Source organism: Elephas maximus, chromosome 26, assembly GCF_024166365.1.
Source record: "Elephas maximus indicus isolate mEleMax1 chromosome 26, mEleMax1 primary haplotype, whole genome shotgun sequence".
In the NCBI taxonomy this organism is placed as follows: Eukaryota; Metazoa; Chordata; class Mammalia; order Proboscidea; family Elephantidae; genus Elephas; species Elephas maximus.
The window spans coordinates 20,034,174-20,055,306 of record NC_064844.1 but is presented as its reverse complement, the minus strand read 5'-3'; the positions used below and the strand labels follow the sequence as shown (position 1 = coordinate 20,055,306).

Here is a 21,133-nt window from a genome sequence, read left to right as displayed (position 1 = left end):
ACAGCTTGTGCTGGCGTCTACTGATTTTTAAAATTTAGATTTGAATGGATCTTCCTGTGCGTATTTGTATCTCTATTGAAAAAATGTAATTATCTGGAGGGAAGACTTTCAGTCTTTTTATGCCCAGTTTTTTCGTTCTTTTTGTCATTTTAAATTGAGATACACATACAGTGTACGATAACCGTCAAATTAGGTGCACAGCCTATATGTTTGTACACGTGTGTTCATCCATGTAACCACCACCCAGATCTAGATGGAGAACATTAGCAGCATCCCAAAATGTTTCCCTCATGCTCCTTCCCAGTTAATAACACCCCTTCCAAGATAATCACCATTTCTGACTTCTTTCACCATCAGTTTTTCCTTTTCTCAGACTTCATGTAAATGGAATCATCCAATCTGTTCTTTGTCTTAGTTCTTCGAGTTTTTGTTATCGTACTGATAAATCAGCCACAAGCTATTGATTTTATGTCAGATTCCCATGTCTGTCTTAGCTTATTTCCATGAGTCTTCAGTGGATGTTGTCTCCTCCATTATGGAAACTATATATTGCCTGTTTTACTTGAAGCTTTTTAGGGTAAGGCTAGAATATATAAAGTTCATTTAGAAGTTCTAAGTCTTGTCAGAAGGATAGGGCAATATGGACTTCAAATAATAGGATCCTCTGGTTTCCTTTGTGAAGTTGGTCATTGATTGCAGCACAGTTATTCCCGAGTGAATCCACGGTGCACATGCGTAGTGTGCGCTACGGGTAAGGGCGCCCTCTACCCTGATGCATCAGCACTGCACTCTTCTCTGCACTGGTGTAGATGCAGGTTTTGGAGATTTCGTAGCTCCTGGCCAACTATAAAGGAGCCCTGGTGGCGCAGTGGTTCAGTGCTCAGCTGCTAACCAAAAGGTCAGCGGTTTGAACCCACCAGTGGCTCTGCAGGAGAAAGATGCGGCAGTCTTCTACTGTAAAGATTACAGCCTTTGAAACCCTATGGGGCAGTTCTACTCTGTCCTGTAGGGTTGCCATGAGTCAGAATGGACTCAAAGGCAACAGGTTAGGGTTTTCTTTGGCCATCTGTAACTCTGACTCAGTCTTTCCCATTGGTGACAGTGCAGGAGCTCCTCTTCAAAATCAAATGCCTGCTGCAGTGTTAGTCACACAAACACACTTAAGAACCAAGAAAACCAGTCATCGCGTTGACTGCAGCTCATGAGACCACGTGTGTGGAAGAGTAGAGCTGTGCTCCGTAGACTTTCAGTGGCTAATTTTTCAGAAGATCGCCAGACCTTTCTTCCTAGATGCCTCTGGGTGAATTCAAACTTTCAACCTTTCATTTATCATCAGCTGTGTTAACCATTTATACTAGTTGTTGTCAAGTCAATTCTAACTCATGGCGACTCGTGTCAGAGTAGAACTGTGCTCCATAGGGTTTTTCAGTGGCTAATTTCTCAGAAATAGACTGCCAGGCCATTCTTTGGAGGCACCTCTGGGCGGACTCAAACTGGCAACCTTTCTGTTAGCCGCCTAGTGTGTTAACCGTTTGCATGACCCAGGAACACTTCCTTCAAGAACAGAACCTCGAAAACAATCTGTGTAACTGCTTGAGATTTTGGTCATAATCACTTATGAAGGTTATAGGGTCGCTATGAGTCACAGTCGACTCGACGGCATTTTTTTTTTTTTTTTAAATAAGCAAAAAAAATTTTTTTTTTAAATGTATATAAGATAAGCAATTTCATTATCTACCATGAACAAAAGACAAAAAATTCACTCATGCTTTGAGTGGCCGGTACCATCAGCTGAGAAACACTCACTTAATTCTGTGACTTTTGGTTTCAGGGCACATGTTAATTATAAAAATTACTCTTACGGATTTTCGGCATAACAGTTTGTATAATCTGTACAGTTACATAATTGTAAATTTTGTTTTATTACTGATTTTCAATATCTCATCTTTTAGTTTATTATCCATTTTAAGTTTAGGAAGTTTTAAATTTATGTTAATATATTACTAAATGAAACAAACAACACGAAGTGTTGCCTTCTAGTTGATTCCAACTCATGGTGACCCCATATGTTACAGAGTCATACTGAGCTCCATAGGGTTTTCTTGGTTGTAACCTTTACGAAAGCAGGTTGGTAGACCTTTCTTTCGCGTTGCCGCTGGGTGGGTTCACACCGCCAACCTTTTGGTTGGTAGTCGAGCGTAAACCATTTGTGCCACCTTTAATTGAAGGAATTCCCAAATGCTACTGGAATGCCTTTTCATATTCAGAGACCAGTTATCCAGAAACAATAATTATTAAATTTCAGAGAGAACGTAAAAGTCAGTGTACACTGCAGCTAAACCTCCAGGTCTGTCTGGAGGGAAGATTAGCCAGAGGAGCGGAGCTTAGTCGATTCTTGACATTTGCAGAGCGGAAGCAGAGAGTCGCAATCGACTCCAACGTTACGGCAGCCCTTGCTGCAGAAGGGTGAGAGGACATTCACTTGAAAGCTGAAGTTGTTACTCCAGGGTTGTGACACACAGTGGAAGATCACACATAGTCAGTTGTGAATGTAAATGGGAAATGGATAATGAAAGCCCTGTTTGCTTTTGTTTTGTGGAACCCAGTGATTTAGGTGAGCTGTTTCCTTTGTTTAAAGTAGTTGTTACTGTGTCTATACACGTCTGCGTGTCCTAAATCTTGCATTTGGATCTATCAACAAGTTCATGTCCTATACCCTTAATGTCTTAATTTATCACAGTGTAAATATATATTCATAATGCATGCTTTTGGTAACGATTTTTCTCCTTCATAGATGTTACTTGGTATTTGCTCTTATTTTATGCTCTGGTCCCAGTAGGAAACTTTCCCCTGCCCCCTACCAGATGTTTAGGAATCATTTAAAAGCTACCTTTTAAAGAGGCCTGTTGAGGTATAGGATCCTTGGTGGTGCAGTGGTTAAAGCGATCGACTGCTAAATGGAAAATGAGTGGTTCAAAACCACCAGCGGCTCCTTGGGAGAACGATGTGGCAGTCTCCCTCTGTAGAGATTTTACAGCCTTGGAAACCCTATGGGGTCGCTAGGAGTCAGAATCGACCCCATGGCAGTGGGTTTGGTTTGGGTGGGTTGACGCATAGAACGGACACACATTTGTGAAATTTTTAATGACAGCAGAAGATACTTCGTGTAAATGTTGTTGGATGTGGCTTTTATATGTTAGGAAGATGGGGCGGGGGGTGGGTGGAGGGGCGCTCTGGTCACTTCGCCAGCCAAACCCGCAGGGCACCTACCTGCTTGTCCCTCAGCGGCGGAGCTGAATGTCCTGTGATGGGATTTTCCTGCTACACCTACAAGTTGCATATGTGTTATGAAACCTCTTTCTCTCCGGTAGAAAAAAAAAATCAAAGGTTTAAAAAAAAAAAAAAGTTTTGGAACCTGGTTTATTCGCTGCTTCTGCTGGGGGAAAAGATAGACCTCAGGTGCTTTTGCTAAACATGTCCTAGTGTATCCTTCCGCCTTTCAAATTACTCCTCGGATCACTCTCCCTTGAAATGTATGTGAAACTCACCCACCGCCGAGCAGTTCCAAGCAAGCCTGGTCACCGGTTCTTGGTCTTAAAGATCTCAACCAAATTACTAAAATATCTTTATTTTAACATATATATGCAATTTTGTTTTGTCTTGCCACCTTTCTCAGTTATAGTTTTTTCTTTTCATCTCTCTTTCCTTCTCTTAATCCAGTTGAGAGTATTATTTTTTCTCACTCCTTGATAGTTAATCTACAAATTTTTTTCATGATCAAGGAAGGCCATGCCAACCTGGAGTGAGTTTGGCATTTTTCACCGTAAGGGTGGTGAAATTTACTGGGTTCTCAATTTTATACCTGGAGATTCTGGGTCTCTTTGTGGTTATGTGAGGTTGCCTTAACAAATGAATGCATTTTATTAATACATACTTTAACAGATGGAATTAAACATTTTCATAAAGCAAGAAATGATATTTTAATTAGTTGTTTGGCATTTAAAAATAAATGCTATCTAAGAATATTATTGTTAATCATATGTCATACTATTACTTTCTATTTCTAAATAGTCTGCATTTCTGGCTGATCTTTTCTCTCGGTTTTGTTTGTTTTCTTTAGTTTCATGCCATGGATACACTGTACAGACACAGCTATGACCTGAGCAGTGCAATTAGTGTCTTGGTACCGCTTGGAGGACCTGTTTTATGCAGAGATGAAATGGAGGAATGGTCAGCCTCTGAAGCGAGTTTATTTGAAGAGGCACTGGAAAAATACGGCAAAGACTTCAACGACATACGTCAAGACTTTGTAAGTAGAAAATTGTGAATAAAATAAAATGGTAGTTTGAAATGATTTTTTTTTTTTGTCTTAGAAATCTGGTAAACCTTAAAGTATTCATTTAACAAGCCTGTGATTGAGTAATTTTTACCTGCTCAGCATAGAATGGAGGTCACTCTTCTGAGGGAGAAGTTTTGCTGGGGAGTAATTGTGAGCTCACAATTACTCAGGAGGCCCTGAGCTTGCCTTAAACCTTGGGTGGTGTGAATTTATCCTCTTCACCTCCCTCCAAGTTTTCCACTTGTCACATAGACGCCGCTCCTGTAAGGATTTGCACTAAACATTCCTGAGCTCCGATTTTTGGGCTTGTTGTTTTCCTTTAAACCTGTAGTGTTTTTCTGGCTGTCTTGTTGATTGTTGAGCCTGGATTTGGTGCAGACCTTCCACGTGGAAGTAACCTCAGTCACGCAGACTAGGAGAATTTGTCAGGGGATTTCAGTATTTGACTCTTAATGATATGCAGTCTCCTACTTAATTTTAGATCCTAGCTCAGTCTTGTTTACTATTCTGTACTTCCTTTTTTTCTCTTTGTATTTATGGACTTGCGGTCTTTAGTGAAACTTAAAATCTCTTTGAAACTGGGAAATTCCTGTTGAAGAAGTCCAGAAATAGCTTTCTACAGCACACATCCTTATTATTATTAGGAAATTAGAGTCCTTATCGACTGTCAAGTATTTGATGTGAACTAATATCCTGCCTTTGGTGCTCTTGCAGCTTTTCCGAATTATTTTTGAAGCAAAATTATCACTTATGAATATGGGTTGATACACTAAATCTAAAAGATAGTAATTTAAGCTGTTAGCGTCACTGACATTTGTTCTTCTGACAAAGCTTCACTCATACCCGTATTGTTATATGTCATGATTTAAATTGATAGGTTGTGCAGCTGAGGACTGGAAAGCATGGTTGGTTGACATTTAGCTTCAGATGGTCAGGATAACATAGCATTCCAGTATTATTAACATAGCAGTTATTAATATAATATACCTATACAACTAAATAGAAACTGCAAAACAAAATTTTCTCAGGAACAGAGGTTGCAGGTCTGATAAAGAAGTAGAAAAAGAGAAACATTAAAGGAAAGCTACTTTTCCCTGCAGTTTGTGTGATGTGCTCACTTTATGTTCTCTGTGTTTTCTATCTGAACTCAGTTCAGTTCAACATGTTTATTGAGCATCGCAACATGCCAGGCCTTTGGGTAACAACAGGGCACCCAAAAGGGATTTATTTTGGTCCTTACGTCAGGGAACTAACCAATTCATAATCAAGATCAAGAGATAGAAAGGTATACACCCAAATAAAGTACAGTGTAATTATTGCTGTCAGTGGTATGAGCAGGTGCTATGGAAATACAGGGAAGGAAACTATGAGTTGAACCAATCAAATTGGAAGAGGCTTCACAGAGGCATTTCACCTGGGTTTCTGCTAGTCAAGGGAGAGAACCGCAGAAATAGAAGTAGAAACTGAGGTATGAAACTGTCAGCACCCTAGGTGCTTAAGGCAGGACTAGGGGGTAACTGAACCGTGGGTTGGTACAGTATGCTTGGACATAGGAAGATACAATGACAGTTTCAAAATGACTGTGAGAGTGATGGTGCTGTTAGATGGATTTTTGTTAATTTCATGATCTAACAAAATTCTTGTAAGTTTATGATACAGTGCATATTAGTTTTACTTCTGTTCTACTCCAGCTTGTTTAAATAGAAAGCTTATTAAAGCATTAAGTACTAGAGGAGGCTGAAGAAATAGACTGGGTTTCCAAAAATGACTCTGAAAGTAATACTTCAGAACTGGGCAACCAGGGGTGCTGCTGCCCCTGCTAAGGTCAGAAACCTAACTGCAGAATTAGGAAGCTACCATTGTACCTCTGGCTCCAGAATGCACGGTTTCTATGGTAGTCTCCACCAGCTTGGTGGTTTCAGTTCCAAATCCAACTCTCTTACCTAATGGTGGTCCAGGCCAAGGGGGCCAAAGGTGCCCAAGCCAGGGCTGGGGCATCTGGGATGCGTACCATCCTATGGGTCCTTTATAAGACTACACTGGGTAAAATGTCAGGGCTAGACCCGCAGGCTCGCGGGAGCTGCGGGGGGGACCAGGCTTGGGGGAGTTTGGGCCTGGGCCTGGGCCTCCACTGCCACAGACTGGGTGACTTCAGGGTGGGGCCACACACAGCAGCCGCGCAGAAGTGGGGCTCTGACCTCAAGATGGAGGTCTGGCATCCTGGCACTCAGAAGTCTGAGTGTCCTGCCCACGGGCATATATGCAGTTGAACTTTGGCCGGAAAGATGTTAAGTGACACATACCTGTACGTAAACCTAGCAGAAAACAGAAAGAAAGAAAAATACAAGAATTACCTATAACACCATCACAAGTACATATCGTTGTGGGGCACCGTATTGCTTCAGATATTTTACATTAATTTTTTAAAAGAATTCCATTTTAGATACTCGTGAAAAGTGTGCTTAGTTCAAGTAGACACACGAGACTAAATGGGCGAGATGAGAAGGCAGAAACGGACAGGAGCTGGTTAAATGGACACAGGAAATCCAGGTGGAAAGGAGGAGTGTGCTGTCCATTCTAGGGAGAGCAACTAGGGTCACATAACAATGTGTATATAAATTTTTGTATGAGAAGTTAACTTGAGCTGTAAACTTTCACTAAAAGCACAATTTAAAAAAAAAAATCCATTTTAGAAATTAACAGGTAGTATACGCAACAGAAACTCTCCTGGGCCTCCTCCCATCCTTGAGCTTCACTTGGACATGAACAGCTGTGTCATAATGTTAATTTTCAAAGTTCTGTTTTGCCCCACTACCCAGAAGTAAATTATTTTCTACTTCCAGTCTCATTGTTCTCCCTTGTGAATGTATATTGTGAGTTTGTACATTTGAAAAATGATTTGAGTAGAAAGTATACAGTTACAGTTTTATACTTGGCCCTTAATAATTGCTTTATTCCTTAAGTTTATTTTTAAAATTTATACACAGTAAAATTCACTCATTTTATTGTACAGTTTGGTGAGTTTTGACAAATGTGTGCTTGTATAACCATCATCACAGTGAAAAGACAGTATACAGTTCCAGTGTGTCCATACACACACACACACACACACACACACACACACACACGCGCGCGCGCACACCACCCCCCACTCCCCCTGGTCTTCACCTCCCACCCCAACCCCTGGGAACCACTGATCTGTCCTCCTCCTGTAGCTCTGTCTTTTTCAGTACACTGTATGAACGGAACCACACATCACGTAGCCGTTTAGTTCAGGCTTCTTTCATGTAGCGTAGTGCACTAGGCTCCATCAGTGTCGTTGCGCTTATCAGTAGTTTATCTGTTGTTATTGCTGAGTAGTATTGTGTGATATGAGTGTGGGGCAGTTGATTTATTCACTCGCTTGGTGAAGAACATTTGAGTTGTCTCCAGTTTTTGATGGTTGTCAGCAAAGCTGCTGTAAACATTCACCTTCTGGTTTTAGTGTCAACGTAAGTTTTCGTTCTTCTTGGGTATACTAGCAGTGGGCTTGCTGGGTCTTAGGGTAACTATATGTTTAACTTTATAAAAAACTGCCTGTGGTGGCTCTGTAATGTGTCACTTTAGCTAGTCTGAACTACATTTCCCAGAGTTCCCTGTGCGGCACGTTTCCTGTTGGGGAACACGAGAGAGATTCTTGGGTGAGTTTGAACAGTGGACATAAACCAGCAGCTGTTTTTCCAATTCATGGCAACTCCATGTGTGTCATAGTGGAACTGTGCTTCACAGGGTTTTCAGTGACCGGCTTTTCAGAAGTAGATCTCCAGGCCTTGTCTTCGAGGAACCTCAGCCACTATCTCTTCAGATATTTTTCTTCCCATTCTCTTTTCCCTGCCTGTAGAACTCCAGTTACCCATTTACTTCTTCATTTAATGTTGTCCCACAGTTCTTGCTCTGTTCTGTTTTTACCCCCACTCGTTTTTCTGTGTTTCAGCTTGTGTAAGTTGCACTGACCTATCTTCCAATGAAAGGAAACCTGGTGGTGCTATGGTTAAGCACTGGGCTGCTAACCAAAACGTCAGCGGTTCAAACCCAGATAGCAGCTCCAAATGGAGAAAGACCTGGCAATATGCTCCTGCAAAGATTACAGTTTACAACAACAACAACAACAACAAATAATTTTGTAAAAAAAAAAGATTACAACCTAGAACGCCCTATGAGGCAGTTGTGCACTATAACCTGGGGTTGCTATGACACAAAATCGACCAGACGGCACCTGACAACATCTTCAGGTGTGCTAATTCTTTTCTCTGCTGTGTCCAGGATACTGATAAGCTCATTAAAGGATTTCCTCAAGCGTAATAGCATGTTTTTCATATCCTTTTAAAATTCCCCATCTGATCATGCATGTTGTTCCTCTTATAAACTAAATCCTTTAATATATTAATCGTGGTTATTTTAGAATCTCTGATATTTCCAACATTCTGGCCATATTGGTGCCTGAATCTGTTGACTGTTTTCTTTTTCCTTTTTAAATAAAGTTTATTCTTTAAGGAGAGTTTCACATTTACAGAAAAATTGCCAAGATTGCAAGGAGAGTTCCCAGTTTTTCCTATTATTAACACCTTTCATTAGTATAGTGGATTTGTTATAATTAATGACAAATGTTGATTTATTCTTATTAGCTAAAGTCCATAATTTATTCAAGCTGCCTTTGTTGTTGTTAGTTGCCGTTGAGTTGATTCCAACTCATGGTGACCTTGTCGTTGTTAGTTGCCATTGAGCTGATTCCGACTCATGGTGACCTTGTTGTTGTTAGTTGCTGTTGAGTTGATTCCAACTCATGGTGACCTTGTTGTTTTTAGTTGCTGTTGAGTTGATTCCAACTCATGGTGACCTTAGTTGTTACTTGCCATTGAGCTGATTCCGACTCATGGTGACCTTGTCGTTGTTAGTTGCCATTGAGCTGATTCCGACTCATGGTGACCTTGTCGTTGTTAGTTGCCGTTGAGCTGATTCTGAATCATGGTGACCTTGTCATTGTTAGTTGCCGTTGAGCTGATTCCGACTCATGGTGACCTTGTCGTTGTTAGTTGCCGTTGAGCTGGTTCCGACTCATGGTGACCTTGTCGTTGTTAGTTGCCGTTGAGCTGATTCCGACTCATGGTGACCTTGTCGTTGTTAGTTGCCGTTGAGTTGATTCTGCCTCATAGCAACGATATGTACAAGGGAACAAAATACTACCTAGTCCTGTGCCATCCTCACAGTCGTTGCTATGTTTGAGCGCATTGTTGTAGCCACTGTGTCAGTCCATCTTGTTGAGGGTCTTCTTTTTTTTTCACTAACCCTCTACTTTACCAAGCATGATGTCTTTCACCAGGGACCGGTCCCTCCTGATAACATGTCCAAAGTATGTGAGACGAAGTTCCGCCATCCTTGTCTCTAAGGAACATTCTTGGCTGTAGCTCTTCCAAGATAGACTTGTTCATTCTGGCAGTCCATGTTATAGTCAGTATTCTGCGCCAGCATCATAATTCAAAGACATCGGTTCTTTTTCGGTTTCCTTATTCGTTGTCCAGCTTATGCATGCATATGATGCGATTGAAAACACCACGCCTTGGGTCAGGCTCACCTTAGCCCTCAAAGTGACATCTTTGCTTTTTAACACTTTAAAGAGGTCTTTGGCAGATTTACCAAATGCAATACATTGTTTGATTTTTGTTGTTGTTGTTAAGAATATACACAGCAAAACATACACCAATTCAGTAGTTTCTACTTGTACAATTAGACTGCTTTATTTCTTGGCAATGGGACATTTAACTTTTTGGAGTTATATTTTTTGATTAATTGTGGAACATCTTGTGTAAACAACAATAGAGGCTGAATTAGGTAGTATTTGTACTCTGAAATGTGCATGGCCTCTTCTTTTTAGGCCATTAGGGTAGTCAGTGGTTGTGCCAGGTTTGGGTTTTGTTGTTGCTCTAATTACCTTCGGTACACTGCAGGCTTCAGATTCTTAATTTGAAAATTAATTGGGTTAATGTGAGGCCTGGAATGCTGAAGAGTTTTACCTGGTGCTCTCACTCTCACCTTAGCTCTACAGTCAGTCATTCTCCATGTTCTTGGCCTTCCATCAGTGGTAAATGCTGTCGCTGGCTGCTGGCTGCTCGGTGCAAGTTTCTTGGTGAGGGCACGGCTACGCTCTGGTGGTCCTGTTCCCCTGGCTTAGGCAGGCTTTGTGTGCCTGCGTCTCAGGGGTGCAGCTTACTAGCATTCCTACTTCACTCCCTCTAACGTGAGGTAGCCAAACTCTTCCTTGTATTGGCTGGTACTTGGATGTGCATGAGTTTCCTGCTCCTCCCCTAGGGGCAGGTGGATTTTGCTAAATTGGGGAGTTTTGTACCTCTCCTCCAGTGGCCACTGACTTCTACCTGGGACCTGGGGAGGGTGGGATAGAAGGATGGTTTCCAGTCCTTCCACTGTGACAGATGGCTTTTGCTTTGTATGAGATAAAGACTTGGGAAACTGGGAGTTTTCGTGTCTGGTCCCCAGTGGTAGCTGGGATCCCTGTTTTGCCTACCCACATCCCGCCCAGTGGACGCTCTCTCACACCTCCTGCCCTGCTCTAGCTCTTTCTATTGGACACCTGACAGAGGCCTGTAGAAGAGGGTGTGTGGACTCCCTTTGTGCACTGCTTTAGTGGCCCCTCACAAAGTTTGATAAGTTGTATTCTCATTTTTATTCACTTCAAAATATTTTTCATTTTTCGTATATCTTTTTTGACTCACGGATTTAGAAGTATGTTGCTTAAGTTTCACGTATTTGGGGGATTTTTCCCCCCATGTATCTTTTTATTATTGAATTCTAGTTTAATTCTGTTGTGATTTGAAAATATTTTGTTTAAAAAAAACCCAAGTTTTGTATTTGTTGAAATTTGATTGCTCATGACCCAGGATATGGGCCGTTATAGTCAATGTTCTATTTGAGATTGAAAAGAATGAATATTTTGCTGTTAGGTGGAACGTTCTAGAAATGCTGCTTAGGTCAGGTTTATCGATAGTGTTGTTCAAGTCTTCTGTAAAGTTACTGATTTTCTGTCCACTTCTTCCGTTAATGTTGACAGAGGAGTATTAATAATCTGCGGCCCTAACTGAATTTTTCCTTCCCGTGGTATTAGTTTTTTGTTTTATTTATGTTGAAACTCTGTTATTAGGTACATGCACGTTTAGGGTTGTTAAGTCCTCTGGATGAATTGATCCTTTTATCCTTATGCCACGTCCCTGGTAGCCATCTACTTTGTCTGCTATGAATGTAGCCACTCCAGCTTTATTCTGTTGTTTATATAGTGTATGTTTTTTCTGTCCTGTTACTTTTATCCTATCTATGTCTAAAGTAGGTCTTGTGTAGACAGCATACTGTTGAGCTTACATTTTTTTTTTACTAATCTGACAATCTCTGCCTTTTAATTAGTGTGTTTCAATTACTTACCTTTAATATCATTATTGATATGATCCAGTTTAAATCCATCATCTTACTATTAGTTTTCTATTTGTCCCATCTGTTCTTGTTGTTTTTGCATTAAAAAAATCATTTCGAGTATTTATTATTCCATTGTATCTCCACTATTGACTTTTCAGCTATACTTGCTTCATTTGTTTAGTGGTTTTTCCAGGGTTTGCAATATGCATCTTTAACTTATCACAGCCCACCTTTAAATAAAATAGCAATTCACACAGAATATAAGAACCATATAAAGAATTAATGATACTTTAAAGAGATTAAAGAAAAAAAGTCTTTTATTTTTACCCACATTTGATTATCATATATATATATTTTTTAAGTTTTTATCATTTCTTCTTCACTTCATTTCCTTGTGTAGATTCAAATGTCCATAACCACCCCCAGGGGCCTTCTCAGGCCTGCTGTTGCCCCAGTTCCTTCTGGAGAGACCTGTGGGGCCTGTGATGAGTGTGCATGGCCCCCTTGTGCCTAGAGCTGACCTGTATACAGAGCGGCCATCTTAGCCTACCTGTGACCTTTAAAAATATGGTGAATTTTTGGTTGTTTTCCTCTTACGAGCATTTATGGTGGCCACCTATTTCATGTGTGCTCTGCCAAAGTCAAAACAGTCGTGTGTTTCCTCTGAGTGGCTTCTCATCTTTAGGAGTCAGTTCGGTTTATTGCCTTGTGGCCTTAGCTCTCTGATGGGCTCAAGAAAAATTATGATTTCCCGTGTTATCTGGCCTTTTCTCACTTTTGGAGTGGGGGTGACATCCTCTAGTCAATTTCTGCATCCTGAGCAGGAGCCTGACCTGAAATATGCAAAGGAACCTGTGAAGTTCAGAGCACAAACCAACAAAGCCTTTCTTCTTCTGTGTAATTAGGTCTCTTGCCATAGAGACTCCTTTCAGCAGAGGGTGATTCGTAGCTACTGTGTCATTTAGACTTCAGTTGCAGATAACAGAGATTACATGAGCTATTTTAAATAGAGATTTAATTTTGGAAATTGGGTGCCTAAAATCACTGCAAGGCTTGGAGAAGTGAGCTGTAGGTTGGCTATCAGAACAAGTCTACCTATACGGCCCAGCAGGTCAACTCCTGCAGCTGCCCCATAAGGGACCTGGGAAGTGGCAGGGATAATGTCTGCACCAGGATCATACTACTACTATAATCACCATCTTGGGATCGGGAAGCCTCTAGCAGAACTGTTGGCTCCACAGCCACTTCGTGCTTGCCGGCTCTACCACAGTGGAACGGGTGTCTGTGCATCACCCTCTCCATCCCACTCTGGATTTAGGCCTTGAACACTTACGTCTGACTGGCAGAGATAAATCACAAGGCAGGCTGGGAAAATACAGCATTTGTCTTTCTAGCCTATGCAGCATAGGACAGTGAACTAGAAGGAAGTTAAAAAGGGTACTGAGCAATTCACTCTACTATATCTGCCATGACTGGAAACAATGGAATCTACTTGAGTGAGCTAGTTTCAGCAGAATGAAATTTATTACAGGGTGTGAAAAGGCTAACAGAGCCTCCAGTAGGGCCAGGGGCCCAGGTTTAGATGCTTCATAGCCAGGAGCTGTATAGCCAAGAGCAATACCTGACCCTGCAATGGTACCATTCTAGCAGAAACCCCATCGTAACCTCTGCTGCCTACCCTCATTGCTGCCTGAAGACCTGATTTCCCTGCCACATCGCCCAGCTCATCAATGTGACATATCTCAAATCTGTCCTTAGAATACTCCATTTCATGTCGCCAATTTTATATCAGTTAAAATGCTTTTGATCGTAACTGGGAGAAACTCAACCTAAACTAGCTTAGAATAAAGAGTAAATATATTGGTTACATTAGTCAGGGTTCTTAGTTGAAACGGGCATAATTCCCTATATCTAATTTAAGCAGAAAACACCGTAATATAGTGTATTAGCTTCTCACGGAATCCCTGGGAAGGCCAGAGAATTGTGCCTGGAGGCTACACTTCCAGAAACAGTACAGCCAGCAAAAATGAATGTTCATGTACTCTGAGGGACTGTCGTAATGGAAACACCCATGCCCTCGCTGCTTGCCAGTCTGTCCAGTCTCCCTGTGTACAGGCTCATCCTGATGTTCACATCTGTATCTAAATGTCATTCAGGTTTGTCAGCTTGACTAGAGCTGGCCCACCCATATGTCTACATCTTTGTTCAAGAACATCTGGGAAATGTATTTTAGAGCTTCCAGCCTATAGCACAGGAAGGAAAGAATTTGGCTGAAATGGGTGTACAGTATCTGCCGCCATCTAATTCTTTGGCTACTGTATTCATTCTTTACCTTCTGTACATGCTTCCTTTCCACACTTCAACTTTTAAACAATAGCAGTTATTTCTAAAACATTGAAAAACGTGGCACCATTTCCCCAAATGTTGTTAGGTGCTATCAAGTCGATTCTAACTCAGAGTGACCCTATGTGCAACAAAATGAAACACTGCCTGGTTCTGTGCCATCCTCACAGTTGTTGTTATGCTTGAGCCCATTGTTGGAGCCACTGTGTTGGTTGCTCACTGAGGGTCTTCCTCTTTTTTGCTGGCCCAGTACTTTACCAGGTATGATGTCCTTCTCCAGGGACTGGTCCCTTTTAATAACATGTCCAAAGTATGTGAGACAAAGTCTCACCACCCTTGCTTCTAAGGAGCATCCTGGCTGTACTTCTTCCAGGACAGATTTGTGTGTTATTCTGACAGTCCATGATATATTCAGTGTTCTTTGCCAACACTGTAACTCAGTGGTGTCAGTTCTTCTCCTGTCTTCCTTATTCATTGTCCAGTTTCACATGCATATAAGGTGATTGAAATCACCATGACTTGGGTCAGGCACACCTTAGTCCTTAAAATGACATCTTTGCTTTTTAACGCTTGAAAGAGGTCTTTTGCAGCAGATTTGCCTGATGCAGTGTTTCTCTTGATTTCTTGAGGGCTGCTCCCATGGGTGTTGGTTGTGGGATGATCCTAGTAAAATGAAATCCTTGACAACTTCAATCTTTTCTCCATTTATCATGCTGTTGCTCATTGGTCTCGTTGTGAGGATTTTTGTTTTCTTTATGTTGAGGTATAATCCATACTGATGGCTGTGGTCTCTGATCTTCGTTAGTAAGTGCTTCAAGTCCTCTTCACTTGCAGCAAGCAAGGTTGTGTCATCTGCATAACGCAGGTTGTTAATGAGTTTTCCTCCAGTCCTGATGCCCCATTCTTCCTCATATAGTCCAGCTTCTTGGATTATTTGCTCAGCATACAGACTGAATAGGTATAGTGAAAGAATACAACCCTGACACACACTTTTCCTGACTTTAAACCAATCAGTATCCCCTTGTTCTGTTCCAATGACTGACTGCCTTTTGGTCTAACTACAGGTTCTTCATGAGCACAATTAAATGTTCTGGAATTCCCATTCTTTGCGATGTTATCCGTAATTTGTTACGATCCCCATAGTGGAGTGCCTTGGTATAGTCTGTAAAACACAGGTAAACATCTTTCTGGTATTCTCTGCTTTCAGCCAAGATCCATCTGACATCAGTAGTGATATCCTTGGTTCCATGTCCTTTTCTGAACCCAGCTTGAATTTCCGGCAGTTCCCTGTCGATGTACTGCTGCAACCGCTTTTAATCAATCTTCAGCAAAATTTTACTTGTATGTGATGTTAATGATATTATTCAATAATTTCTACATTCTGTAGGATCACAGCATACGTCCCTGGGTGATGTTCACCCCTTCTCCAGTTCTAGTCACAACCCTGTTTTTATAGCTTGTGACTCCTGTAAGCTTATAAACACGCTTGTACAGTTTGTAACCCCCATACCAGTAGACCTTATGGAAAAACAAAAAGGGAACAGGGTTGTCTCCCTTTCCTCATTTCTGAAATTCATCCTAAGACATTGATTGGCATTCAAAGCCGAATCTCTCCACCATTCCCTTGCCCTCAGTGTTTTACACAATCGGAGTTCTTTACCTGGGAGGGTGACCCAAACCTAAACCTTCATCGCTGTGTAAGAAGCAGTGTTATGTGGGAATAAGTCCCATGGATGGTATTATTAGCCAGTGCACGACAGGCGGAAAGGCAAATCCATATCTAAAATAAGTTTCTGTTCAATGAGAACACACACAGAGAGTCTAATGAGACTTGCTACCAGAAATGGTGCCATATTGGGGGCCCAGTATTCTCGGCTCCCTGCAGATGGGACACTTGGAGGAATCAGATTTGGTGAGAGGACATCCATGTGGTGCTATCCATTTGTAACCTCTGTTTCCTTGCCTCTGTGTCTGGTTTGTTAATATCTCCTTTGAGCAATCACTGGTGTAGCTAGAGAAAGAGACTGATAGCACTGAGCAGGTCACCTTGTCCACCTGATTAATGGGAAGCTCCTCTGTAGAGGCAGCCTTTGGTGAACATGGAGACGTAAATATTTTCACACTCAGGCCCATCCTGAGGTGTTTGTCCCATAAACTTTTTTCCTTAACCTCATTGTTACCAACCTTCCAATCTGATTCTTTCCAAGTTCCTGACCATTGGGGCAAGGAGATAACCACTGTCCATGGATGGGTACGGATTGGTACGTCTGGCCCTCTCTCATTCCACTCAGAAGAAAACTAGATGTGCAGTTTAGTGCCCTGCCCTTTAGAAAGGATTACTCTTCCTCAACGTCCTTAAGGGCTACTCCTGCATAGGGGTAAGGTCCCTAGGTGGTGCAAATGCCTTGCGCTTGGCTACTAACCTAAAGGTTGGTGGTTCAAGCCCAGCGGTGCCACAGAAGAAAGGCCTGGTGATCTGCATCTGTAAAGATTAAAAAATTTACAGCTTAAAAACTCTAAAGGAGCAGTTCTACTCTCTAACACATGGGGTCACCATGAGCTGGAATCGACTTGATGACAGTGGATATGCTTCTGGCTGGTCCCAGTGTATCATGCCAAGCCATCTGCCACATTCACATTTTTTCTTCCTCCATTGATGCCTCATAGAAAACATCCATGAAGCCATGGTGAGAGTTGAGGGAGAAATGATGCTGCGTCGTGTGTGGACAGAGTGTGGGAGTGTCAGCCCCCTACTCCCGTGACTCATGCCTTCAAGACCTACTACTTCTCCTGGATAGGAGAGGGATGGTACTGGGCATAGCCAATTAGGACTATGGATTAGATAAAACCTGGTTCATGATGGGAAGCTCAGGTAACATGGTCACTTGGTTTCCTTTTCATATACATGTAGACTCAATTGCATGCCAGGGACTATTTCTCAAGAGAAGAATAGTTAGGAAATGAAGAGGTTTTAGCGTGCCTAAAAACCTGGGGGGACTGTGCTGTCATTCCCCTATAAGGACTTACCACAGGTTCCTTACAGCATCCCTCAGACATTTTGAACTACGTTACGTCTGTTGGATCATAAAAGCTAAGTAAATGTGGCGTCTGGGGTCTTAAATGCTAACAAGCGGCCATCTAAGATGCATCAGTTGGTCTCAACCCACCTGGAGCAAAGGAGAATGAAGAACACCAAGGTCACACGACAACTAAGAGCCCAAGAGACAGAAAGGGCCACATGAACCAGAGACCTACATCATCCTGAGACCAGAAGAACTAGTTGGCGCCCGGCCACAACCGATGACTGCCCTGACAGAGAGCACAACAGAGAACCCCTGAGGGAGCAGGAGGTCAGTGGGATGCAGACCCCAAATTCTCACAAAAAGACCATACTTAATGGTCTGACTGAGACTAGAGGAATCCCAGCGGTCATGGTCCCCAAACCTTCTGTTGGTCCAGGACAGGAACCAGTCCCGAAGACAACTCAGCAGACATGAAAGGGACTGGACAGTGGGTAGGAGAGAGATGCTGATGAAGAGTGAGCTAATGATATCAGGTGGACACTTGAGACTGTGTTGGCATCTCCTGTCTGGAGGAGGGATGGGAGGACAGAGAGAGTTGGAAACTGGCAAAATTGTCATGAAAGGAGAGACTGGAAGGGCTGACTCATTAGGGGGAGAGCAAGTGGGAGAACGGAGTAAGGTGTATATAAACTTATATGTGACAGTCTGACTTGATTTGTAAACGCTCACTTGAAGCTCAATAAAAGGTAATAAAAAAAATAATAAAATAAGAGCTAAGTAGCAGTTGCCTTCTTTCACTTGTGGCTCATTGGACTCGAGAAAATGGTATTTGTTTTAACTGCAGTCCAAATGCCAATGGCTGTGCTGATTTGATCCTGGAGGAGACCACGTTTGTAACGAGTGTCAGAGCTGCCACCCCGTTAAGGTTAAAATAATTTCTATTCTCTAAAATCCATCTCTTTGCTCTTAGATCAAAAAAGTGAGTTAGAAGTGGAAGTGATAGGAACAGCGCCGGTGTTGTGCATGTGGGTTACAAGTAGACCCCTCACTGCAACCCAGTCTGGGAAATGCCCTTTAACTCTCTTACCCCTCTGGTACCTCGGGGCAAGCTGGATGGAAATCGGCAGGAGTGCTTAGTCATCTATCTGTAAGATCCTTTACAGCAGCTAAAAATCGTGAGAGTTAAGAGTTATTTTCTTTGCAAGTTTGTTCTGTCCTGATTTGCATCTTGAATGGCTAATGGATCCCCCATTACTTGAGGGACATGAAGAATATATTCTTTGATTGTGGTTCTCATGGATAGGAGCTCATTTGGCCATTTTTGAATTTTTGTGGTAAATAGCAAAGGCAGCCTTCCTATTTTTATAAAAGGAACTACATGAGGCGATGTTCTTTTTCAGAGATTTAAACTTTTATTTAGAACAAAGCAGGTCAAAATAGAGTGGTTTAGAAAAGGATGAGGAATGCCAGTGCCCAAATAAAACCCAGTTGTAGCTAGAATCTTTGAAAGCTGAAGTAACTCGGGCTGTTAGCTGCTGCCGAGTTGACTCTGACTTCTGGCAGCCTTATGTTCAGCAGAGTGCCATCCTCACAGTCGCCTCCATGTTCAGATCCATCGTTTGGGCTGTTGTGCCAATGCCAGTCTCTGTCACTGTTGATGTCCTTCACCAGACGTGATACGTCCTCCTCTGGCAGTTGATCCCTCCTGATGACATGTCCAAAGCCAGCCAGCCAGCCGGTGTTCTATTAATGATCCATAAGTTTTCATTGGCTCATTTTCTAAAGTGGGTCATCAGGCTTTTTCTTCCTAGTCTGTCCTAGTTTGGAAGCTGTGCTGAACCTGTCCACCATGGGTGACCCTGCTAGTATTTGAAATACCGGTGGGTTAGCTTCAGCATCATAGCAACACACAGGACGCCACACAGTATGCTGGACTGACTGATGATAAAACTCAGGCCGATGCTGTTTGAATACCATGTCTAAAATCGTGCTGCGACCGCACCTATCAGAACTTTGCTGGGTGTGAGTCACTCGGTATTCTCAGTCATAATGTTTATCATTTTTAACAAAACGTTAAGTGAGAAATGGAATATATTGTACTAGAGCCTCTGAGTACTGAATATAACTTGTTTGGGGCACCCTTTGCTAATAATTTCAGTTCTCTTCAAAAGTTTATTCTAAAATGAATCTTCCATATGGATATTTGCCTAATAATTTTAAAGAAGTGATTTTAAAGGAAAGCAGTTTCTACGGTAGCTTGTTTTCATTATTGTGTTAAATACTTTCCAGCTCCCGTGGAAATCATTGACTAGCATCATTGAATATTATTACATGTGGAAAACTACTGACAGATATGTGCAACAGGTAATTTTTCCATATTGTTACTAAATACTAGTATCAAAGTGAAATTTCTGTTTTTATTTCTCAGTGGTATACTTAATTTTAAATGTTTTATTTGCTTTATTTTTTTCTATTTTAAACTACGTGATTTCATATCTTTAAGATGTTTTAAAAATTTTAGTCTTAAACATTTTTTTCTCATAACTTCAGAATTCATTTCGATAAATATTTTGGAGGCTTGCCTTATATTCTGGTTTATCTTTGTCTTATTTCCTTCCCTATTTGCATTTGTTGTTGTGGTGATCAGTCCCTAGACTTGGTCATACAATTTCTTTCCCATTCCTTTCCCTACATTTGGCTCCTAATTGTTCCCAGTAAAACTGGACATAAGTTCAGCCAAGTTTTAAAGTTTAGTACGTACCTGCCAACGTTTATCTAATTCTTCTTAGAACAATTATTGTCTGTTTCTTGTACATAGGCCTTAGAAACTAGTCATCTCTGAACATTTTTCTAAAGGCAGTGTTTTTTGTTTTAATCCGAGAAAAAGCAAGTAAGGAATAAAATGGAGACTCAATTTGCAAAGCAAAAATGATTACTCTAAAATCCGGTTTGTTCACTTGTGGAGGAATGAGAAATGGAGTTGTTCGTTGCTTTATTTGTAAAATCTTTCTCAAAATTATTATCAGTGCTTAGAGTTCTGCACCTCAGAATCTAGTGACTTTTTGTGTCAGTTACTATAGTTTAAGAATCCGTATATGATGGAAAAATGACAATTTTTGAATTACTATGCTTTCATATTTAATTTCTTGTTATTTTCTAAGAGGACAAAGTGGTAATAATTACCAGACATTGTTTGTAAAATGTTTTATCTGTTTTTGCTTTAGAAACGTCTAAAAGCAGCAGAAGCAGAGAGTAAACTGAAACAAGTCTACATCCCGACTTAGTAAGTGATGGAAAGCTTTTTTCATATTTGTCACGGTTTTAATTCCATCAATGCAAAATATGTCATTTGGTTCCATTTCAGCCGAATGTGTGAATTTCTCTGTGTTACTTTCTTCTTCTACAAAGCAGGAGACTCGCTTTCCATTACACTACTACAGGGTTCTGTAGAAAGAAAATCAGCTGGCGAGAGAGCCCAGAGTAGACTAGCGTAAGGACTAGAGGAAGGATGCGTATACTGCACTTCTATCAAGTCCGCCAGGGAAAGTATCAGAAACTTTCCTGGGAAACTATATATTATCTGATGCAAGCAACTTCTGAAATGTCTGCATTATGGAATGGATTTTGTTTGGGTAATGCACATTCCCCTTTTAAGATGTGTTAATTTAGTTGAGGGTTTTGCATTGTTTGGTAAGGGTCAGGGGAAATTAATTAGAACCATACTTTTTAAATGTTAGATAAAATAACGGATAGGTTTCTGTTGTTTCAGGTATCTAGCATTCTAGCATATTATCCTCTGTATTTTCTTAACTTTTTATTTGGTTTGTTTAAAACTGAAGTATGCCCTTTTGTTGATGTCTTTCAGGTTTGATTTTTTTTTTTTTTTTTAATTTTTGTTCTTGTTGCTGTTGATGGCGGAGCCCTGGTGGCACAGCGGTTAAGAGCTCAGCTGCTAACCACCAGCTTTGAA

General features: G+C 41.3%; 1 protein-coding gene across 7 annotated transcripts in view; it reads left to right on the top strand.

Moving 5' to 3' along the window:
• MTA3 (metastasis associated 1 family member 3) overlaps window positions 1-21,133 on the top strand; it is a 201,617-nt gene that overhangs the window by 138,984 nt on the left and 41,500 nt on the right. For all 7 annotated transcript variants that reach the window (XM_049870635.1, XM_049870631.1, XM_049870629.1 and 4 more), the window contains exons 9-11: window positions 4,121-4,309; window positions 19,453-19,527; window positions 20,388-20,446. In XM_049870635.1, coding sequence (XP_049726592.1) covers window positions 4,121-4,309; window positions 19,453-19,527; window positions 20,388-20,446 — 323 coding nt within the window. The remainder of the gene's footprint in view (window positions 1-4,120; window positions 4,310-19,452; window positions 19,528-20,387; window positions 20,447-21,133) is intronic.